We start from the raw sequence: 23,475 nt of genomic DNA, 5'->3' as shown, positions 1-23,475 counted from the left end.
AACACTTTTTGGCATTTTCTGGCAAACCGTCAGCGGCTAAAGTCTGGCCAAGGATGTGTCTGCCTTTTGGTTTCTTAGTTTGCAGTGAAAGCCTCCCAGCCCCACAGGAAGCGGGATTGATCTGCTCCTGGACTGATGGCGTTTCCGTGGCTCTTTCTGTGCTTTCCTGGCAGTAAAGTGACACACAGGTGTATGTGGAGGGGAAGAGAGAGACCGGTGCTTGATTCCCCGTTTTGCTACCTTTAGTTTCTTGCTCAGCCTCAGGGAGGGGGAGATTTTACTCATCCAGGAATTAAGCTTCGCAGCACCTTTGAGCCAAGTAAGGCTATCTGCTTTGCAGAGGAAGATGTTAAAGGCAAATCATGGAAAACTGGGAAGCTGTTCCTATTTCCCCCCATGCCCCTAATTCCCAGTTACAGTTCAGGGCAGAGTTCCCTTGTCTTCTTATTGTCTTTTTACATGGTAGTATCATTAGCACATCTTCAAATGCACTAACACATCTTCTCCTGCCTCTGCACAGGGCTGTTGGGACCTCAAGGACCAAGAGGACTTCCAGGAGAAACCGGGATCCCGGGTCCCCCGGGTCCTCCAGGGCCACCAGCCACCCCAAGCCTCCCTCTTACCTTCCAGCAAGGGGTCCTCTACTCACTCCAGCCTACAGCTGAAAAAGAAAGTAAGTTTCATCCTCAGTTCCCATTTTTTCCTGGTACCTCAGCAGAGTGGGCAGGCACAGAGCACCTCAGCTCTTCCTCCCACCTCCCTGCCAGGGTCCTGCCTTCCCTGGGAGCAGATAGACAATCTGCCTCCATTGTGGGGGTCTTTTAGAAGTTCTTGTTCAAGATGAAACATGTAAGACTTAGAAGCTAGAGGGGTTCACTTCTCTAAAGAGGAGGAATTAAGTCACTGGTCTTCTAAAACCATCAGTGAGAACAGGGTTTGGGGGATTGATGGTTGCTCCCTGTGCCTGGTTTTCTGGGTTCATCATAGCTTTGAGAAGGCAACTTCGTGTCCTTCAAGCTTCCCTTGTGAGTAGCAGCTGAAATGACACAGCTCGGGTAGCATCACATGAGAGACAAGTGGGTAGAGAAATACATCAGTCTGGCTGATTAGGTGCTGGTGCAACGAAACTGCGCTGTTGAGAGACCTCTTGGAGCTGCTGTTGCAGTGTTACAGTGCTCAGGGTTGCTCAGAAAAGAGTAAGTACCAAAGGTTTGCAACTCTGAAATTATATAACAAGAACATCTGTTAAATGCGTCTCTTTTCCTGCCCCCGCAGATGTGTCTTCCACCTGCGTTTCTTATGCATCAACATTATCCCACATCCATGCAAAACACAGAATTATGGACTTGAAAGCCTGGACCAAGACTGTGATTTATACCCTCCCTGTATCTGGAGGGTCAGGGTTTCTTTGAGCCTACGTGATTTAAAAATATATGTATTTGATTTGTGCTGTGCATGGCAGGAAAAGCCTCTCTAGGAAAGGCACATCATGCACTTTTATCTGAGTGCTCTCAGATTTGGCCTTGATTTTTCCGGTCCAGTCTTGTGTAGCTGGCACCTAATAATGATAGAACAGAGCTCAGCTGTATCTCCTCTTGGCTCATAAACTCCTGGAGCCTCAGCTCTGTCGGGTCTCCCATCTCCACTCCCCCAAACTTCAGCTGTGCCTCTTCCCCAGCTCTTCTGCTCCTGTCCAGCTTCAAAGCTCAGTTGTATTAGTTACAGCCAAGGATTAGTAGGTCTCCCTGTGTCTGAAAGTTTTCTAGAACTCTCCCTTCCACCCACTCCACTCTCCACACTCCTTTTCCCAAAAGTGAACAGATGTATTTTTAATTTGGGAAGACTTTTAACAGCTCAATTCCACATTCAGTTACTTAGACCGTAAGGGCAGGATGGAATTAATTGTGGTTCAGTAGTAAGGTTTTCACAAAATGTAGATGGAGCTGCTGCATTCACAAGGAAGTTTAGCATTACAGTCACCTCATTGCCTTACAGGATCGCACCAAATGGTGCCATTCTGCATTCAGCCTTTTTTTCCAAAGAATGCTTAAGGATGGTTTGGGTACTGCTGCTTCCCCCTCCCTCTAACCATCCTTTAAATTAAACTCTTTTCTTGCAAAGTGGTGGATAAATTAACAAGTGTATAAAGGCATGGATTACATGGCCTTCCCAGCTGATGTGTGAGAAGGGTGAACTCTGTATTGTCCCAAAATGGGGAGCAGATAAATGAGTGAATAAATATCTGCATAAAGCCTGCAACAGGCTCCCACACGGACTTGAGAACCATGGGTAAAGGGTGCTCATTTGGGGCAGCCCTGTACTTCTCCCCTGCATCCGTGGTGGATTTTCTTGCAGGAGTAGCCCAAAACTCTGACAATTTTTCTCATTTAAAAATTTTTTCTTAATACAAGTCTCACTGCATGAGTTATCTATGTGGTCATGATAAAGTTACGGCAATATCAAGACTATTCTTTCACAAAACTGACCATTTTGCTTATATATTGATTGATTTTGCCTACCACAGGTTGGTGGAAAGCTGATCCTCTACAACCAATAAAAGCGCCTTGTAATGTCTTGGTAGAGGTTTAGGGGTTTTTTTAAATTTTATTTATTTATTTTGAATGGAGCACATCTGAAAACGATAAACACAAGATTCCAGCTGCTGACAGCAGAGGGAAGCATATTCCTGGTAATGGGCATGTGCACCCCCAGAGATGTGAGAACACTGTATCAGATTATTGTTAGGAGTACAGTGTTTGGTTCCGCCTGAACGTGGTTAATGCATGTGCCTTTATTCATCGCAACAAGTTCCTGTTGGCAATGTTTATCAGCAGGCAGAAGCCAAAAATAGGGAGAAAAATATTTTCTCACAGTTTCACTGTGCTGTGGTAAAGAAATTGGTCCCAGTTGTCTCCCTCCAGATCAGGTAGCAGAAAGAAATTAAGACAGGATTACTTCATTTCCATCCTGTCTCAACAAATCAAGCCTATAATGGGGGAATTTATCCCCTAGAAACACTAGACATAGGCCAGAAACTAAACTGCCATACTCCACTGCTGAGGCTGCTGCTACAAGGATCTCTTGCTTTCTCTGTCACTTAAAAATCAGGTATGTGGTCTAGAGACAGCTCACTCCTATTTCTCATGATAAAGCTGAGACAGTTTTTAGGGAAAAGAGAAAAGACTTCAGCTTTCCTCTGTTGAGGGCTGTGTTTTCTTACATCTCTAAGATTTCAATCTGCGAAGGACACATGAGATAACATTAACCTATTTTGCGGGGAGAGCAAGGGGAAACCGAGGCACAGCAGACTCGCCTGTGTGCCCAGTGTGCCGTTGGTGAAAAAGAGCATAGAACAGAGATTTGTGAAGTGACATCCCCATGCCTGCTGCCAGGTGTGGCCCTTCCTGAGGAAGGGAGAGCAGAGCAGAGGAAGTGAAGGGGAAGGAGAAAGGATTTGATTTAGGAAACCGTACGGACTGCTTTCAAAGCTGTTTATGCCTGTGCCTCTGAGATGCCTTGCCACCCTGGCTGGGCAAGTTTCACTGCCTTGTTCAGGGCATTTCTGTGCTTTTCAGGTTTACCCTTTGCAGGATGTTTGTGCGCTCTTCCAGAGAACGTAGGTGCTCATATCTACCCAGGTGAAACGGGTTGTGTTCTTCCTCTTAGCTTGGCTAGGAGTTGGAAAGCTCCCGGAGCAAATTGTGTATCACGATTTTCTTAAATGAGGCAGACAATTGTCTACCTTCTGCTTTGGTGTATCCAGAAGCACTGAAACAAAATCCAGCCCTTGAGCCCTAGTGTACCATTTAGATGGAATGTTTTCTAACCCAAATCTTTATCCCTGGCTTACCTCCAGCAGTCATTAAATCCTGGTTGTTTGCAACCCATCCTCTCTCTTTCTCAGTGGATATGCATTTGATTTTGTTGACCACTTGTTCTTTAAAAACCCAGCCCTGTATCAGTGCAGGAGATGGCTGAGAAGGGGAGGTTCCTGCTACTGTTTGTTGCTGGAGTTATTTTGTGGCTGCTGTAACAACCTCCAGCTGCAGTGAGCCCCAGAATGTCCCCCTGCTTATAAGAAGGGAGTTTATAAGGAGATATGAGTTCTTCCTGCTGCTTTATGGGAATATGGAGAGAGTCCCTTAAAAAATGTGAGGGTTGTGTTTTAACACACTTCAGTCCCATTTCATTCACAGAACGTTTCATTCAGAGCTCATCCTGGAGGGAAACCCTGATGTGAGTTTTGCCTGGCCAGGCAGCTGAGGAAGGAGCCACTCCAGATTCCCTGCATGTCCATACCGCTACGCTGCAGAGGCCAAATCAGGAGCTACTGAGCTCAAGGGCTGTTGAGCAGAGGTCTCTTCCATGTCACAATTATGGCACCACCTTTCATAAATAACCTTGAGTCAAATGTCAGGATAGGTGGATTTGTGGGGGTAACTCTGTCATCATAATAATGTACCATTTAGATGGAATGTTTTCTAACCCAAATCTTTATCTCTGGCTTACCTCCAGCAGTCATTAAATCCTGGTTGTTCGCAACCCATCCTCTCTCTTTCTCAGTGGATATGCATTTGATTTTGTTGACCACTTGTTCTATAAAAACAAAAGGCTCTGAGATTGTTAATACCTTCACTGCCATCTGATGCTCATTTCCCAATTTCATCTTACTCTCAAGCTGTGATGGATTTTGACATGGTCAAATAATACTCAAAGTAATTGAATTACACACTTCACTTGGGTACCTTTCCTTCTGAACATGAAAACAGTCTCAGTTTTTGTTTCAGGGCTGTGAAGGAGGGAAGATAGTGGGGGTTAGAAACAATAGTCAAAGAAATACCTGTTTGTATTCAGGCTTTAGGCATGAAATTTGGTTCTCAGAGGGATCTGGGTTAGATCTTGTGCTGTTCTGCTGCCAGGAAGGCATTGCAGAGATATACTGTCATCCTTGGCAGTTAAAGAGTTCTCACAGTTTTCCCTAGGAACTTCTTTCAAACAACTAGCTTGAAAGTCCTCTCTATCATTGCCAACACTCCAGAAGTTGAAAAGGCTTCATGATGTGTCTGCTAACATTTCTGGAGATTTCACCATATGTCCTTTGGGCTGGACTCTGCAAAGTAAACAAACACCCTTCTGATCCTCCTAGTGTCACTTGATATTTGCATCAATATAGCAGTGAGACATTTACAGTCTTATACACCTGCAAAAGGTTCCCCTGAATTCCACTGTGATGAGTTAAAGGAATGGGTGAAAGGAAACAAGTAAGTTTGAGGTCATGGGCAGGAGGAGGTGGACATTATTCCTGCATGGTGGCTTCCAGCTATGGAAAATGTGGACTTTTCGAAGGGTTTATTATCCCAAAGACCAGGAGCTGACGCCTTCATCCAGGTTGAATACAATAAGAAATATGCAGTTGGTCCTATAGCACCGGTCAGGACAGCAGATTGCAAATCTTAGCATCAGGACATGGGGGTTCCCTTCCATGCTTTGTGATTCCCCTAGGTTTCCACAACTGTCAAATAGCATTGTGGGATGCTCAGCTGAAAGATTCTGCCATAGAGGTACCTCCCCAGACTACTAGTAGGGTTTTGGAATTGCATTAAATAGTAAGGGTTGCTTTTTTGTATGTAGTTCTGTTTTTTCTATTCAGTCACCAGCTGGAGTGGTAAGCCTATTGGCTCAAGTGTGAGGGAAGATGGGGGCAGCTACAGGATGCTGATTCTTATTCCTAACAGGAGAAGACTGAGAAAGATGTGCAAAAGCACAAAATTCCTCCAATTCCTGCTAATGCCTTCCCCCTCCCTGCTCCACTCCCATTTCCATCTGTTTCCCAGAACTCAGTGGACCTGCCCAAGCTGGCCAGCTGAACACCTGAAATAATCCTAAATGGCAAGTGAGTTTTCTGAGTATGTGGAGGGGGCAGGGCACACCCTCTCCCCGGGCTTTCCTGCATCCTCAGACCTCGAGATACCTCCCACCACCACCTCGATGGCAGGGCAGCTTGCTGGGTTGGTGGGGATATGCAAGACTGCCAGACTGGCTCAGCAGTCACCGACTGAGGCGGGGAGCTCCAGCTCCATGTTTGATTTCTCAGGTAGCCAGAAGCCAGATGTATCTTGGAGATGGCAAATTTGGGGTCAGTTGTACTCAGTCACCGTACTCTTGTCTGTACAGTGCAGAGCTACTCTTAATCCACTTTGGCATTCAAAGGTAGGGTTATACAGGTGGGCAGGAACACGGATTTTTTGACAGAAGGGACTTCTCTGGGGTTATCAGAGGTGGAATGAGCGGCTTTGCAGGTCTGGGGGATGCAGCCTGTGCCCTGAGAGAGCAAAGGGAAATTGCTCCAATAGCCCAAATTTTGCATCCTGAAGCACTGCCTGCCTTTGGCCAGCAACAGGCGCCAAAGGATTTTGGAGAGAAGTCCTGCCTGCCGGGACCGGGCGGCTCTTGCTGCAGGGATACTAACTGCTCTGCTCTTTAACACAGATGGAGAACCCCAGCTGGCCTCCACCGTCATAGACACCATCATGGCTGGCCTGCCAGGACCACGGGGAGCCCCCGGCCCGGTTGGGCCACCAGGTAATTAACCCAGTTGAGCTGCAATCCCGTAATGATGGGGAAGACGAGCAAAATAAATTTCTGATGGAGACCGGAGTGGTCCATGGGATGCCTGCAGGGAAAGCAAGCGGTGCTCATTGGAAGGGCAGTAAAGCAGTGGGTCCAGGAGAGGGGAGGGTGGCAAGAAGTAACCAGATTTCTTATCTGTTCATAGTAACAGATTGTTTTACCCTTGGCAGACCACATCTTGAGAAGGGAATAATTGAGGATTGTCTTTAGGAATGGGTTGTCCAGTGAATTCTTTTATGAGAGCAGAGTTGTTCCCACCATTGCTGCGATCCTCTCCTGTTGCTGTAGAGCTCCACTGAGCAGGATCTGGGCAGCTGCTCTGGGATGTGTATGCAGGCTTTGCAGAGTTTGGAGCTGGTTTGAGCTATTCCAGATTTTCACCAGTATAACTGAAACCGGACTCCGGGGTCAAAATCCAGTGGCAAATCTTTTTTTTTCTCTGTGCTGATGGGTGGCTTAAGTGATAGTATTGCTGCAAACATCATCATTTCCCTGTATGATGCATATTTAGGAGTGAACTCCCATTACTTGCAGAAAAGGCTTTTCCTTGCATTATGATGGCCTTTAATTTATCCTTCAACTCCTTTATTCTTTGACTTAAGTATTTGTATGGTGCGTCAATGATTGGGGCTGATTCAGCTGTAGTTTGTGTATAATGTCCACATTGTTTCATCTCAAGGTTGTGACAACTACAGCAGAGAGAGTATTGCTAAATTCAGACTAAGCAAACATCCTGTCTCCCATTTGCACATATAATTTAACAGCTACTGTTGAGATATAATTATTTTTCCAAAATTAATGAATCTGTTAAGTGACTGTGTTAGACAAGTTGACCTGTTTAGACAGTGTTTAACTCGTCCTAGAAGCAGGTTCTTCTGTGCTACAGACTTTAAAAGAATTTATTGCCCCTGGAGTGAGCAAAGAAGAAGAGAGTACTCTCTCTGCTTTGCTGCAGTCAGCCTCTCATGCTGGCTATGTCCAAACCCTGTCTCCTTCATGTTCATCATCAATTTCTGACAACACGAGAGAGACAGACTGTAGCAGGCTTCTGGACTTCCCTTGCCACCTCCCAGTCTCTGTTTCAGAAACAGTGACTGTAGTATCTTGCACTGATGTAGCTGTTTCATGGATGCATTTAAGTTTTCTCAAAAGTTGTCATTTTAAACAGTGGAAATGCAGCATGTTACTGACATCCTTCCTGCCTATTTTCACTGGGTTTTTTCTCCTAGAGCTCTAACACCTTCCCTAGGGCATAGGGATATACTATATCAGGATGTGGGTATCCAATAATCCAGTGTGTGATGAAGTGCTTATGCTGTAGTCCTGTGATCGATGAACAGCTCCTACCCATTGACAGACTAAGCAGAGCAATGCAAGGAAGTGCATGCATTTGGAATTTAGGGTCTTTCCTTCTAAGTCTCCTTAAAATTGTCTCAAATGATGACTCCCACCAGGGCCACCAGGCGCATCAGGACCAAAAGGGCCACCAGGACCTATTGGAGTCCCTGGATCACAAGTAAGGAGCTTTAGTGCTTTGGGGCTGAGCGGCAGAGTCGGGGGTTGAGTGTGAAACAGCTTCTCATTGCACAAAGAGAGAGAGTAGTTTATAAGTCTTAGATCTGATGTTTTGTTCCCCATTAAATTCTGTGATTTTAATACCTTTTTTTTTCAATCTGAATCGTGCTGAGAGGTTGAAATGGTTGCAGGTTGCACTTTCCAGCTTTTCCCTTAATCATAACAACACATCTTGCCGTTGCTGTGTCAAAACACTACACTGTGGCCTGAATTGATGCAAAGGATTTGACATGGGCTTTACTAACACAGTGATAGAAAAATACTGCCTTTCCTGTGGAACACATAAAAAGAACAAAAATGCATCAATGGGAATTCACCAATTCACCAAAGTGAATTTGTTAAGTTTAGCTTTTGAGAAACACACCTTCTATTCAAGAAAAATACCACAAATTCCCATCATTTTGATTATTTATCGATATAAAAATTGTGGAGCAGGGAAGTAATAATGGAGTGTGATAAACTCACTGAAAATAATCTATGATAGGAGAAGGGCAAAGTACTCACATGAATGGAAAAAGCTGGTTAAATGGGAAGAAGTGAAGTCATGATGAATAGTGAACTGCTAAACTACTCAAAATTGTGGTTGGTTGATACAAAGGGACTCGAGTTTTGGGAAGAGTATTGCTTAATGTGGAGGTAAACCAGTAACATCAAATATTTCAAAGGAATCTGGCATGATTAAAGAGATAAAAGTGGCTGAAGAGCACAGAGAGAAGCATTAAGTAACTTACCAGAGGGATGTAACTTAGATGCAGATAAAGAAGAGATTTGAATTGCTAGAAATTAGAGAAAGGAGATTTTTAGAATGTATTTATTAATCAGTTTGAAGAAGCAATAGACAGCAGGTTAGTGAAAGTTTGCCAGTGTAGTAGAATCATTTCAATTAGTGAATGCTCTGGAGAACGATGAGAAACTCCAGATAGATATGAGCACAGTGGGAAATTTGGCAGCAAAATGACAGATGCAGTTTAACGTGATTAAATATAAGGCAATTCACAATTCATAAATAGATTCTGTAGGAGCGTCTGGCTTTTTCACATTCAGCACACATTATAAATCTTTTTTTTTTTTTTTTTTTACAACACATTTTGTGGGATTGAGTGATCTTGAGTGTCCCCATGTAATCATGCACTGAAAGTTACTGTTGAGAGCTGTCAAGAGCAAAGGATGCTTATGGACACTTAAACTTTGTTCGTGCTGCATGTTTGACATGGGGCCAAGTCTGGCTGGTGCCCTACGTCATCTGGCAGCCCTAGTTAACCTCCTAAACCCGGCCTGAGTTTGAGTTTGTGGGCCAGGGAGAGATGTAGCCAAGCTGGAGGCTTGGTGGTGACTGGTGGGGCTGACTGCAGGCAAGGAGCAACATGTTAATGGTGCTGCCTCCCAGCCGAAATGGGAGAGTAGTCCTCCCTTAGACCCTTAAAACACTAATGCCCAATCTTGTCGGGCCATTTAACCAGACGCTCAGGCTCCTTGCAGCTATGCCTCGAAAGCTTATTTCTCTGGATGCTGAGAGATGGGGGGTTCTCAGGCTGTTGTTATTCACCAGTGGTCTGGAGTGGAGCAGTAGTCTCATTTGCTGCTGTCATAAGGTGATGTGCAAGTCACTTGAGGTGGAAGCAGCATCTTGCATATGGTCATGGGGAGATGACATGCTGAATATAAAGAAACAATATAATTCTCTACCTGTCTGGTTTATAGCTGTGGCTTCACTGGGTGGATAAGTTAAGAATTTGGATTGATTTCTGCAAGGCAGTTCCATTAGTGGAAATCTGGAAACTGTGCCCTTCTTATCCATTGGTGACTTATTCAACCCAGGGAGCAAAATTATTAGTAGAGATTGGGTTTAATTTGAAAATTGTTTATTAGGGTGAGTGAATAGCTTCAAAATAATTTCCACTGCACAATCCAATTAATTTTCAGGTATGTATGCTTACTCATGCCACCCACTGAGGCAATTATGAAGAGAGGGAAAGTAGTGGGGATTTTTAAGTTAACCATACTATCTGTGTATTAATTTCTACTTGGTAACTGAGAACAAGAACTATCCTGTCATACCAAGCCCTTAAAAAATGTTACATCAGTAGCCTGCAGTGCTTTAAAAGACCCAAATAGTGGGATATGCAGAAACCATAGGTCTCAGAATACCTGCAAACAGAGCTTCCATTGTTATTGCTTGAGGATAAAAGAGAATCCAGCCCAATTCCTTAATGGGTGTATGAGGTTTTCAGGATCAGAGGATCACTGGGAAATGTATTCACTACACCTACACAAAGGATGCGCAGTAGAAATTAATTCCTTCTTGTTCTGCATCTCTTCTAGGGCTTACCAGGCTCTCCAGGACAACCCGGGCCAAAAGGCTCCAAAGGAGACCGAGGAGAGAGAGTAAGGTTTTACCTACACAGAGATTCCCAGCAACATCTGGGGTGATGCCTCAGAAATTATATACAGCATAGGTCTTTCAATTTCTGTGGGACTATAGCCATGGACCATTTTAAATGTAGAGTTTCTCAGTCTTCTACAAGAATCAAGATGATGGTTTACTGTACAGATAAAGGGTTGAATTGCTTGCAAAGTCTGGTGTTCCCTAAAGAGATCCAGGTAGCAAATACATGGTATGTAAAGGCTTGTGGAGACCAACTTTTTTCTGCCAACCAAAGCTCTTTAGTGTGGAGTGTTTTGGGTGGTCAAACTGAACCTTTCCTTCTGTGGCAATAAGGCAGTAAAAGCTCATCAGACTTTTCCTGAACCAAAGCCATTCCCCAGGTCAAATGATGTTCTTAATATATTTAGAATATTGAAATGAAGTTCTTCATATGTTTATGTGATATACTTCAGTCCTTGATGGGTTGTCAAACACTAATAACTAAACATAGATCGAAGGGCTTTTTGAACATTATTTCCAAACTGGTGAAGTTTAGGAAATACCAGAGAAAAATCTAACAAGGATTTAAATGTGTCAGATTCCTGGTCTGCACCAGGAAGGGTTTCAAAGTGCCATTTGGGCCTTCAGCTCCTCTGTTCAGCATTGACACAGCCACAGCTGTAGGAAACACGTGCCCTTTTCTTCCAAATGCCACCTCTACCGTCACATGGATGGAGGTGAATGTGGAGGTCACCACCTCCACGTAGTGGCTGTAGATGACATGCTTGCCCCATCTGACAGCATTTCCTCTTCTTCATTTCTGCTCATTCTTCCAATCCAAAAGACAGAGGGATGTCTGAGAGAGCCAAGAAAGACAAATGCAGATTGGTTCACTCCAATTTGATGACTTCCCAAATTCATGCGAAAAACCAGCAACAGACGTATAGTACGTTCCTCTGTCCAGACCACGTGCAAGGAGAGCAAGTCCAGGTGGCTTGTTTCATTGTCTCCTGAGAAACTTGACATCAAGGAGCAGCAGATATCTGAGGATGCAGCACATATGCTTTTAAAAAGCTCTGCTTTATCTGAGCATCTTTTCACAATGTTTTTGGTGCTTGTTGTTATGTAAGAAATCACCATTTTAAGTGACTTTCAGTAATTTGTTTTAATAACAGTTTCCTTGTGCAGATCAGTCACTTCGGGCATGTATTGGCTCTACTAGTAGATTAGAGACTGATGCACTTCTGGGACTAGAATTTAAAATTCTGATAGAGCGCAAAACCTTAACTGATAAGGTTTCAGCACAGGTTACCAACTACAGCTCATCACCATTAAATGTCAATTTTCAGTTAAAAAGAAAAAAAAAGCATGATATATGGCAAAGTGTCAAGTTTCCATACAGGAAACTGATAAGAGCTCTTTCTCAGTGGTTCATTTAACTTTTTGCTTTAGTTTGTGGTTGACCATATTACTTTGAAACAAAAGCTTTGTTGCACTATGTCGATTCAGTACAGACAAATCCTTTAGACTTCGGTTTTGTTCCCTCCTTGTTAGATATTCAGAATAGTAACTCTCCTTCTAGGTTTGGGAAAAATGAAATTTTCAAATATCAGAATGTCTTGCTAAATAGAAAAAAATAAATTCTATTTCCTGTCCTTCCTCTGTTAGTGTGGAAAGCAAAGCCAATAGCTTTTTCTGGCAGAATTTCTGTAGGATGATCTGTGTGCTTTTTGTCTTTTGTGAGTATGGATTTGCATGCTGGTTTTGACAACTACATGCTGCAATTTTGGGTTTGGTGGATACAAATTAGGGCTAGCTTTACACAGAGCGGAGGAGCTGTGCAGCTGCAAAGAAACGCAGAGGAGGGTTTACAATATCTATTGAGATTTAAGAAAATGTTATTATACATTCTCCCTGCTTAATCTCAGCGAGAACAGATGTAGACGAGACTTGAAGCAATCTGAGCACATCCCCTGGATGGCACATCTATGTGTGCCACTCACGATCAGCCTCTGTTCATCTTATTCTTAAACAGTGCCAGTGAGGATGCAGCACATCATCTCCAGGCAGTCTTCAGAGGTACAGCTAGTGAAGGCCTAGGATGAAAGATGTTTCTAACACCCAGTCTAAATATCCTTTGATCCTCTTTAAGCTGATAACATCCTTTCTGTTCCTCCTGGACACAGAGAACAGTCTGTTTATGTATTTTGAGTACGTTGTTATGTCTTCTCTCTGTTATTTGCCTCTTGCCTGTGCTTTTTCACAGACCTTGCTCCCTCCAGTGCAGAATCCAAGTATTTCCCTTTGAAGATGCTCAGAGCACCTGACAAACTGGGGCTTCCTCCCAGCGCAATTCGTGTCGATACAGGCCTTTGTCTCATGCTGTCTAGCTGCTCACCGAGCACTGGGCAGCTCTCCGTAGTGATGTTTTGTAGATGCCCAAGGCCCATTGGTTTTATACAAAGCAGCAGTTTGATGGACAGAAAACCAAAGCAGATGTCCCTTTTTGTCAAAAACTACAAAAAGCTGCTGCCAGCTAGGTAGGGGGTTTTGGGGAAAAAAAGAGGGGTTTGTTTCTGTGTATGTCCAGGGGAGAAGAGCCAGGTTAAATATGTGGCTGTTTCATCAAAGGATTTCTAAAGATGCCTCTAAATTTGCCTCCTCTCCCCAAGCTCCTGCTTTTTCATTAAATAATCTATAGCTGTTCTGGTCAGGGATTCTGTCCTGCCCCAGCGTGCTTCAGGGTGGGAAACCAACACTGTGGAGAAAAACAGAGGGAAAAAAATGCTCAGTTCAATGGCATTTCATTCTGCCCCAGATCAACACATACCGTTTCAAAATATTTCTGTTTGAAAAAAAAAAAAAAAAAAGAACAAAAAAAACCCCACTGAGAACAATGTGAAAATTAGCACAGCAGGAAAAAGAAACAAACCAACCAAAATATTGTACGTGTGTTTTGATCAGTGGCTGTTGGGGTTAACGCAGGGATGTGTGTGTGAAGCAGGAGGCAGATTAAATCAGCGCTCTGTGGGAGTCCTGGGCTCTGTTTGCTGTCTGGGGCAGCATCAGCCCATCAGTTTTACTAGAGAGAAGAATGCGGTATCTTTGTAAGAAACAAATCTCCAGCCAAATTCCTTCCTGGTATAATGTAACTGACTGCTGTAAAGTTCAAAAAATTGCTAATCATCTTACTGTGAGGGTACTGAGCTGAGCAGCTCTGTATTGAACCAAACTTCTCTAAAGTGTGATTGGATTTAGAGCTGATACTTGACAGAAAACCATGACCCCCCTTTGCTGTCTCTAAGTGATAACGTCAAGGGAAAGGAAATTTTTCATATTATCCCAAGTGTAAGGTTTTAAGCCATCTTAATTCCACTAGTAAAAATTACACTATGTTCTTGTCAAATGGAAAAATATCTCCTAATGACACTTACTTTATTTCCAACAGGGGCAAGCAGGTCTGACTGGAGAGAGGGGCATTAAGGGATTTCCTGTAAGTGATGTACTTGCGGGTGTGTGCAAGACTCAGATGGGTTTGGTGCCTGCCTGGCGCCATAAATACCACCTAGCTGGACTGCAGCTGGTTCAACCAGCTCTCTCAGATGCAATGCTTAGGTCAACTGTCTCCAGCTTAGACATTTGTTCAATAGGCAGCCTCACCTTAACGTATTCCTCTGTAAATGAAACATAGTCTTCCTGCATGTTAAGGATGGTGCTGAGATGCTGTGATCAGGAAGGTGTCACACCAGCAGAGGAGATGTGTTTTGCTTTCAGATCCCCTCTAGCCAAACCTTGGCAGACAGAAGCCCCCTCCCTGCCCCGTGAGGTTCCTGGCACCCAGAGCCCAAACGTGGGCACTGTTAAACAACTCAAAGTACATCAGCTGCTCTCAACTCCCTCTTGCACTTCGGTTTGCCAAGCTGAGCTGGAAGCCCTTTAGTGAGATTAAGAGATGTCTCCAGATGATTTCTTGGCAATACCTGAACACAGGAGATGTCTGCAGTGGAACATATGGCTAGGGTGCAAACAAACCCATGGAGATGAAGGCTGGCTGAGAGCAAGCTAGTGGAGCAAGTGGGTTTCTTTGGCTGGCAGCATCAAGACAGGTCCAAGATCCTTTGGGAGGTTTCTCATTCTCTTTCTTAATTCCACCTCATCATTTTGTAGTTCTCACAACCTTTTCTTCAGTCCTTCCTCCCATACCCACCTCTCCTTTGCAAGTATCTCAGGGATGTCCAACAAGTTTTGAGGAGCCCAGGCATTTCCACTCTATTTAATTCAGCAGTTTGTTAACCCTTTTCCTTGTTTTGTGTTTAGCTTGTGGTTTAATCTCTCCATGTCATCTGTCCTTTGAGAAATGCATGAACTTCCTGGTTAGGGGGGAACATCAGACCAATGTTTGCAGCACATTGGGGTCTTTGTTCAAGAAAAGCTTAATGAGCATCTTCAGAGGCAGAAAGTGATGTGACTAATTAATGAGAGAAGAATGTAGGATTTTATGTTCTAAATAATGAACATGTGCACCTTTTGGGGAAGGGAACAGTAGTTTTATCTTGGTGTGAGATAAAAGCATTGCTCGTTGAGATCTTCATGAGATGTATATTGTCTTGCTGTGGGCCCAGGTCATGGCAGCCAGCCTCTCCTGAAGCTGGGCCACTCCTGGTGGTGATGACCTCCTGGGAAGCTGATGGGAACCAGGCCAGAGCTCACAAGAGCACTTTGGCCTGTGGCATGAAGTGCCAGAGAGTCAGTTTGTTTTCTGCTGGTGAAACACTTCTGCCTTTAATTTGTACCTTTAGAGGGAAGGGATGAAAATAATCCTGGACAGGGTCCTCAGTCACATGAAAACAAATTTCTCTTTCTTGTCTGTTTTAGGGTGAACCAGGCAAGAAGGGTGAGGAAGGTGACAAAGGTGCTGATGTAAGCATGTATTTCTACTATTGGTTTACTTTCATTTTTGTCTCTTTACTGTGCTTCAACCATATTCCCTTTGAAAGGCTGCTTTGAGGAGGGCAAGGGTCCTGTCCACAGTTAAAAGTGCAGAGTAAGAGATGATTTGAACCTTGGGTTTGATCTCAATACATGCTAGAAATCCTGGGTTTTGAGGTTTCCTTGGCCACGTTGTCAGCTGCCCTTCTCACTATGCTCTCTGAATACCTCCTCAGTCCCCAGCGGTTGTTCTGCCACACAGAGCTGCTACATGGCAGGGAATTACTCCCCCGCTGTCCCTCCCACAAGCCCAGGCACAGATTCCCAGAAGAGATTAAACTTCATGTGCCGAGAGAGAGTTGGAGTTCTCACATCTCTGCTCTCCCACCCTAAAATACTTACGAACATCTGTCCCTTGAAGCTCATATCTAAGGCAATAAGGGCAACAAACTGCAGCCTGAGTGGAGTCGAAAGTATCTGGACAAGGCTTCAGGCAGCTCGTGACCCAGGTAGGAGCAATGTGAGAGGCAGCGTGAAGCCCACCAGGATGGGCTTGCACGCCACTGTTCCAGCTTATATAAGGAGCAGCTAGATGGTTTCCCGGTGTGCCAAAAAAAGAGTGAGCCCAGGTAACTCCCTGATGTTCAGAGTAAATGTCAGATGAGAGTGAAACCTGTTCTCCAGGTAGTTCAGCATAGTTGTTAACATAAGCTGCACATTATAAAGGTTTGACAGGAATATACACCCTGGGTTTGGCCCACTGCAGAAGCAGGAACCAAATGGAAAGGTTTGGCTTTGGGTCAGAAGCTCTGCAAACATGGGGTATAACTGAGGAGTTTTTCTTTAAATAGGTATTTCTCCTGCATTTCCACTTAACCCTTGGAGCTTATCTCACCTTTTACATCTTTTCATTTGAAACATTCACACTGCATAGTCTGGCATTATGGAGGCAACATTATGAACAAGAAGCCTATTCTGCAACATATACCAATGTTGATTTTCTTTTCCTTCTTGCAGGGGGAAGGTGTTCAACAACTTCGAGAAGCTCTGAAGATCTTAGCTGAGAGGGTATTAATTCTTGAGCACATGATAGGAATTCATGGTAAGCGTCGCTAAGGTTTTCTTTTCTAGACAGCTGGGGGCTCTGTTCAGGCAGCTGCTTGATGGTTAAACATCCTCCCAGTCTCCTGAACTCGCTGTCTAGTATCTGTTTAAGCTGGGTTTCCAAAATTAGGTACCCAGCATGACTTAAAGGATGCTTAGAACTGTTGAGAACCTAGAACTCCACCAACTGCACTGGTTACTCTGGCTTTACAGTAGCAGGTGAAATGACCCCCACAATAATTTTTATTACAATTCAGAAAGCCAGGTCACAAGCAGCAGCTCAAGCCATGCGGTGCAGATCATCTACCAGCTTCCCAGGGAGCTGCTTGTTCACGTCTCTGGGCCAGATCATTTCATCCTGTTAACAGGGTCTTCCAAGTGATTTTAACACCACCGAGGCCCTTGCCTTGTGTAGAACTGTATTTTACAGAGAAAGCCCAAACAGTGCCACACATTACCCTGAAAACCAGTGATCCCTGAATGTCTGATGATTATAACTTACATAAAACCTATTTTCACAGTCATATTTAAAGAAAGTCTCATGTGTTCTTTGTTCAGATAGATGTTAAGTTTTCTGTTGAGGCTATTAAACATCACTGGTACAGAGTGTGGCATCGTCTCTTAATGAGTGTTTTCTTCCCTTAACCAGAGTATGGGCTTGTGCAACCACCACAGATCAGACTTCTCCCTTGGGGGTACTCAAGGATCAATTCTCTCACAGCTGCCAAAAGCTGCTGTGCCAATTTATCCCCTTTCAGAAACACAGTAGAGTCAAAATGTTGTTTAGATTTACTGTCCCAGCCTTGACACTAAGATGAGCATTTTTAAACCAAGTCCCACAGCACTTTTCTTTCGTATTTTCTCCTTCACACATGGCACCTCATTCCTGACCTCACCTGTAAAGCGAGCTGCTCACACCCTCCTTCAGAGTGACATTCACTTTTATTATGAAGTGGCCTTTGGATGTTAATTTAGCCTATGAAAATGCTAAAGAGATAAAACGTCCAGCAGTTCCTAAGCAAGTGGCTTAAAGTGCATGTATGTGACTTAAAGGCAGCATGCTTGGAGAGCCCACAAGCTCCTTCTGGAGCCAGCAGAGCGCTAAAATGAAAATGCTGCTCAGCACTTAAAGGCCTAGACAGGTTCAGTACACGATGCTCTGGTATCTGGCTGATCTGACTTGGGTCTCAGAACTGCTCTTCACTGTTCAATGGACATGTGTCTTTTAGAGGCCCAAAGGACTATTTCCAGAAGCAATAGGCAGCAACAGTTTAAGCTTTTCGGGAAATCATGAATCACAAACTCATGATTTAACCACAGTCACCCTGACCTTACCTCTGCATTAATCCTAGTTTGCTTCATCCTTTCATTGGATTTTATACACCAAGGGCAGGAAGAGATGTTTTTGTGCTTCTTTGCTTTGAGATGGTGGAGGTACCAGGAAGATGCCCACTACCTTACCCGGGCAGCAATCCATGCCCAGCTTGTATGTTCTCTAGGCAAGAGGGGAAGGGGAACCCGGTCCATAAGCACAGAGCAGTGTATTTACAGGACCCAGGGCCTGGCCCTCAATCTTTTACTTGGTACCTTCATTTATACTAGTATAAAGGAAAATGTCAGCTCTTCAGGAAGCCTATATAGACACTGGAAGAATTCATGAAGCTTTACCTCTGCAGAACTGCCTGATTTATCTATTTTATACACTGTCTGTTTGGCATCACAGCACCAACAAGGCATGTGCTGCTGTTATTTTGAAATGGTCATTTTGGCAAACCATTTTTACTGACAAATGTATTTTCTGTTTTTGCTTGCGATGGAGGCAAGTTATTTATACCCATGTATACTTTTATGCCAGTGTAACTGCATTGGCAAAAATGGATGGGTTTTAATTGTAAAGTATAGTTAAGGCCATCTTTAAACACCTACATTGTATGATTTTATATAAATAGTTTCTTTTTTATTAAATAACAGTATGGATAATTTTGTTTTCACTCTCTGCTTTTGAGATAGTTCCACTCTTTAACTTAAGACATATTTTAGGCCCTACAACAATACTGTTTAGAAAGAGAACTTGGAAATTAAGACTTTTTTTTTTTTTCCTTGTACAATTATGTTCATCCCTTTATGTGTATATGGTTAAAAAAAAAAAAAAAAAAGACAGAAAAAGACGTAAAATAACAAAACAGAATATCCTTGAGCACAGACCTCCCTGCACTGAAAGGCACCACACAGGTTTAAATTACCCAGCACCAACTAGCTAGTCATATTCCCACTGTAGGTGTTAAGGATTTTACCACAGGTTCCTGGGCAGCCCAACTCAGCCCAGCTTTTAAGACCCACGCAGAAATGCCAAGCGCATGCTCTCATTTTCCCAAGAAACTTCCCAATCGGTGCGGTTTCCAAAACCACAGCCACCCAAGCAACAAGGCAAAACATACCAGCAAACAAACTTATTCTCTGGGGTGGAGGGGCAGTTTGAGGTTCTCTAGCCCAGCGGAGTGCTGAGGGCAGCCCAGCCCTGTTTACCTCCAGCAAGCGCAGTACAAATCCTCCAGCAGTCAAATGCTCATTTGAAACAAATGCTGCCTCGTGGGATCAAACTAAGTCTGGGTGTCTGGCTTTGTGAGGTTGTGCTCTTGGCAGGGAAACAAGCAAATGTCCATCTCTGACGGCAAAAGGAAGAGGAAACTAGGGCATTAAAAATGATGAGGCAGCATCGAGTTATCAGCGTCTGTTGCTGACTGCTGGGAAAACAGAAGAGGGGCCATGGTCAAATGTATATTTAGCTTCATAGGGCAGGATGCTGTAGAAAGAGGAGGTGTGTGTTACCACGAGGCATGCTGGGAGAATGGACAGCTAATATTTATTCCCAGCTTTATTGCTAATTTGGCAGTAGCCTAGGGCGGATCAATCCTTTTGTTCACTTTTTTCAGTGCCTCAGAATGTCCTCCTTTACAAGGAGTGAAATGGAACTTAAACCCTCAGGAGCATCACTTCCCAGTGACCACTTGGCCTCATCCTTCAATAACAGGAATCTGTGGGCAATGCTGAGTAGCAGCTATAGCCCAAGGAAATTTATGATCAATAAAAGAACAGCGCTTTATAAATGGAATTACAAATGGGAACAGGACCTACTGAGCCACACGCAGTCAGAGTACCTACCCCAAAGAGTTTAGACAGCGCAGAGGGAAAAGACCTAATATAGGAGTAGTGTGACAGCAGCAAACGTGTAAGTGCCACAGTTGCTTGCTGCATGGAAAGACAACACGAGGGATGACACTTCTTCCAGAAGAGGTATCATTCAGAAGGGCCCATTTACACTTTCCTTAGCCTCCCCTTTTAAATAGAGCTCTCCCGTGACTTTCTCTCCTTACAGACTCTTTATCTTCCATTGAGCCAGGCTCTGGACAAGATGTGATCCCGGGCTCCCCTCTGCGAACCAGCATCAAGATCAAACGTGGAGGACCCCAGCAGCCACAGGCCTACCAGATCCTCTCTTCACTGCTGGATGACAGTGAAGCCAAAAGGAGAAGCAATCGGATGAAGTAGGAGCGTTCTGTGTGTTCTCCGTGCCTTTCACCAGTTAAAGATACAGTATCCCAGTGCTTAATTGCAGAGTGCAAATGAAGTGGGTAGGAGGCTGCAGTTTTGGCAGTTGGGTTTCCTTGCCTGGCCAATACTACGCCCTTATTGCAGGGGATGTCTTAGCCATAGCTCAGAGAGGGTCCTATGAACATTTTTCTTGATTTTGTTGTTTTGCCTTTGGAATACCAGATGGCAGGTATCCTCAGAAGCTGTCTACAGAAATGACACCTCCTGATGGTGTCTCTAGAGTTTAATCCTCCCCTTGTTTCCTCACTGCCCTTGAAAGTTACTCAGTTAAAGCACTGCTTAACTAGCTGAGGTAATCAGTCCCATCTAGACTCAGAGCCAAGCCTTAGCCTTGTCCATTGGCATAGTTGATGACATCTGCTTTTATTTCACGTGGTGGTGTCATGCTGACTTCCAGGTGAAGATGCCACTTTCATAGGCCATTAAAGCATTCTCATCTGCAAGGATTTCTTTTAAGCAAAGAACAAATTGGAAAATTCAAAGAACATTTAAAACTGTTACTCAGACAATTCAGGTTACTCTTGGAATTTAGCATCAAAATCTTGGCTTTTCGTGTTGCTAACTGTATGTGAGTGGCATTATTTCTATTAATGGTTGGTTAAGCAAGGACTTTTGATGCAAATGTTCATGGCAATATTAACTTTCTATCTATATTCATTGAGATTCTATGTGTTACTATGAAAATATAGAGCCGTTTGTATGAGATATGATGGAATTGTGCAAGAATTTTCCCATATTGCGTTCAGCTTGTGCATACATCCAGAGATAATTAATTTAAGTAGTAGCAATAACTATTAATGGAAAAGGATATTTTGCAATAGTTTCTTAATCCTACATCAATAAGGAAAAATGTTTTTACACTGTTTTTTTTTGTTTGCTTTTTTATTTTTTTTTTATTTTGTCAGTAAATCCTTGCCATTTGAATCTGCAGACAGTGTAGGATAATCACTACCTAAGGAATTAGAGTTTTGTCAAGGGTGTATCTTGCACTGGGAGTTAAATACAAAGTCATTTTACTTCTTGCAATAACTTGCCGTTTGGGGGAAGTCCCAGCTCCAGGGTTAAGAAGTTGAACCTGCCCTTCAGTGACAAATGACTCACTACACCTGCTGTGCAAACCAAATGGGACAAGTTGATGTCATTAATGTAGACAGTGATTTTTGTTAGAAAGGGTGAGACTAAGCAACAGAACTGATGGTACTTAATTTTTTTTAAAGAAAATTCTTCCCTTCCCCCTGTTCTGACAATTTTAAAATTCAGCCCAGGATGAAAGGAAGCCAACTGAGTTTGTGTTTGTCATTTTATGGCATGTCAGGTAAATTGGTGACATTCTATCAGTTTCCTAGTGCAAGATACAGCTGTCTGTATACATTGTAAACATGGTAGACCTACAGAGACATCAGAACATCCAAATCTTTCGTCTGAAGGGCAGGATATTTTCAGAAATGAGCAGATCACAGGCTACTTCAGGATGACTGAATTCACTATCTGTCTTCATCTGGCCCTGTTCTTTAGAAATCCAACCATTCCTCTCGAAACATGTAAAATGGTGTAAACTGATGCTCAGCAAGCACCAGGGAAACTTGCCCTCATACAGAAGCTTTTTACTGCTGTACAGCTAAATAATAAGCAGCCTTGGTTTAAGCTGGCTTGGAGGCTGCAGTAAATGCATTTACTTGCCGTGCTTTTGAATCCTCCGCATGATGCTTGGCTAATGCTAGTGGTGGAGCTCATGGGCAGTCAACCCACGTAATTCAGGTTATACTTCTGTATGCTCAAGTTTTCCTTTGGACATTTCAAAGAAACAAGCCCACAGCGTTACAAACATCCGTGGAGTACGATCAGATGCTGTCTTTCCCCAAGACTCCAACAGCTGAAGTGAATGCAGCGTTTTGCCAAGAGCTGATGTTTCGGGCTCCAGCATTACTTTGCCTGCCTATGCTCTGAATTACAGCTGGAGCGTGATATAGTCAGAAGACAAGAAAACAAGTAAAACTGCCCATGTCAAGCAGGTTACTGACTTCAAGAAGTCAAACTGTATTCATAATCCTTTTGGGAGAATAAAACACAGTAGCTTTGAATGCATCTTCGTTTCAAATCCAACACCAACTCTAAATCCAGTGCTAACTCTAATGACAGGATGTATATAAAAGATCCTGAATTAAATCAGTGTCTTAAAGAAGGCTGGCAACCAGCTCTCAGCCTCAAATCAGTCACAAATACAGATAGCTCAACTTTCCAACACTTGGAGAATGACTGAAGTGCTGTACAGCAGCCCACGTCCCTCCCTTCACTACCATGAGGGCAATTAGCTCTCTGTTGATGGACAGCTAAGTATGGTGCAGCCACTGATATATTCTTGGCATAATCTTTCCATTTAAGAATTAAACACGAAAAAAAAAAGATGTTTCCCCATTTACAGGCTTATTACCTTGTAGGAATTGCAAAGTACTTGATCACCTCTTCGCTGAATAGGGCCCATCTTGGTCCTGATCATGTGGACATTACAAGACACAGCTGGTGGCTTCCAGGAGAGGACCCCTTATGCCCACCAGTAGGTGATGGAAAATCAGGCCCTGAAGGCTGGGGAGAAATCCAAGTTCAGTCTAAATGTGTACACTGGGCAAGCTGGTGCTAGCTGTAGTCGCTTGCCACATTAAGAAAATTTCCTCACGGCAGTTTCAGGAACTAAACTAAACCAAAGCAATCTTTAAAAAGGGAAACAGCAAAATTTAGTTTCACTGGTCCTGTAGCTACAGGGCTGAATTTGAGGAAGAGGGATACACTGAGGCCATGTTCACTTCCCTGACATTTTGGGGCCTTCACACTGAATTCAAAGAGAAATTTTTCTTCCTCCATATTTGTCTTCCTGAATTCAAAGCTATTGTATTAGCTTGATTGCTCTCTTCAAGTAATTTATATTGACTAGGATTTTGGATTTTAAATTATTTAAAACAAATTACTGGCACAATGAAAGGAAATCTAATGGCAATTGTTTGCAACAAATCCTGCCAAGTCATTGTCAGAAGACTGGTTAGGTTTGGGTTGCAACCATTTTAATTATTGACTTTTCCAGGTTTCTGTATGAGCTATGTAATTTTTTTTTTCACCCCACACTTCTTGCTTTACTTAGCTACATCACTCTCTTATGCGGTACTGTATCTTTAATTTGGGTGACAGTAGGGTTATACCAAATGGACTTTCTCTCTCAGCTGGGGTTTCATTCCTCTCTACTTACACAAGGGTTGGACCACACTGTT

General features: G+C 43.4%; 1 protein-coding gene across 1 annotated transcript in view; it reads left to right on the top strand.

Moving 5' to 3' along the window:
• Window positions 1–21,135, top strand: part of COL26A1 (collagen type XXVI alpha 1 chain) — a 180,410-nt gene extending 159,275 nt beyond the window's left edge. The window contains exons 10-17 of the mRNA XM_026861666.1: window positions 521–673; window positions 6,490–6,582; window positions 8,085–8,146; window positions 10,528–10,590; window positions 14,019–14,063; window positions 15,446–15,490; window positions 16,517–16,601; window positions 19,980–21,135. Of these exons, the coding sequence (XP_026717467.1) occupies window positions 521–673; window positions 6,490–6,582; window positions 8,085–8,146; window positions 10,528–10,590; window positions 14,019–14,063; window positions 15,446–15,490; window positions 16,517–16,601; window positions 19,980–20,152 (719 nt within the window). The 3' untranslated portion in view covers window positions 20,153–21,135. The remainder of the gene's footprint in view (window positions 1–520; window positions 674–6,489; window positions 6,583–8,084; window positions 8,147–10,527; window positions 10,591–14,018; window positions 14,064–15,445; window positions 15,491–16,516; window positions 16,602–19,979) is intronic.
• Window positions 21,136–23,475: the final 2,340 nt, after the last annotated feature.

Source organism: Athene cunicularia (genome assembly GCF_003259725.1).
Source record: "Athene cunicularia isolate RWA chromosome 19 unlocalized genomic scaffold, athCun1 chr19_part1, whole genome shotgun sequence".
NCBI classification, from domain to species: domain Eukaryota; kingdom Metazoa; phylum Chordata; class Aves; order Strigiformes; family Strigidae; genus Athene; species Athene cunicularia.
This window is presented reverse-complemented; position numbering and strand designations above follow the sequence as displayed.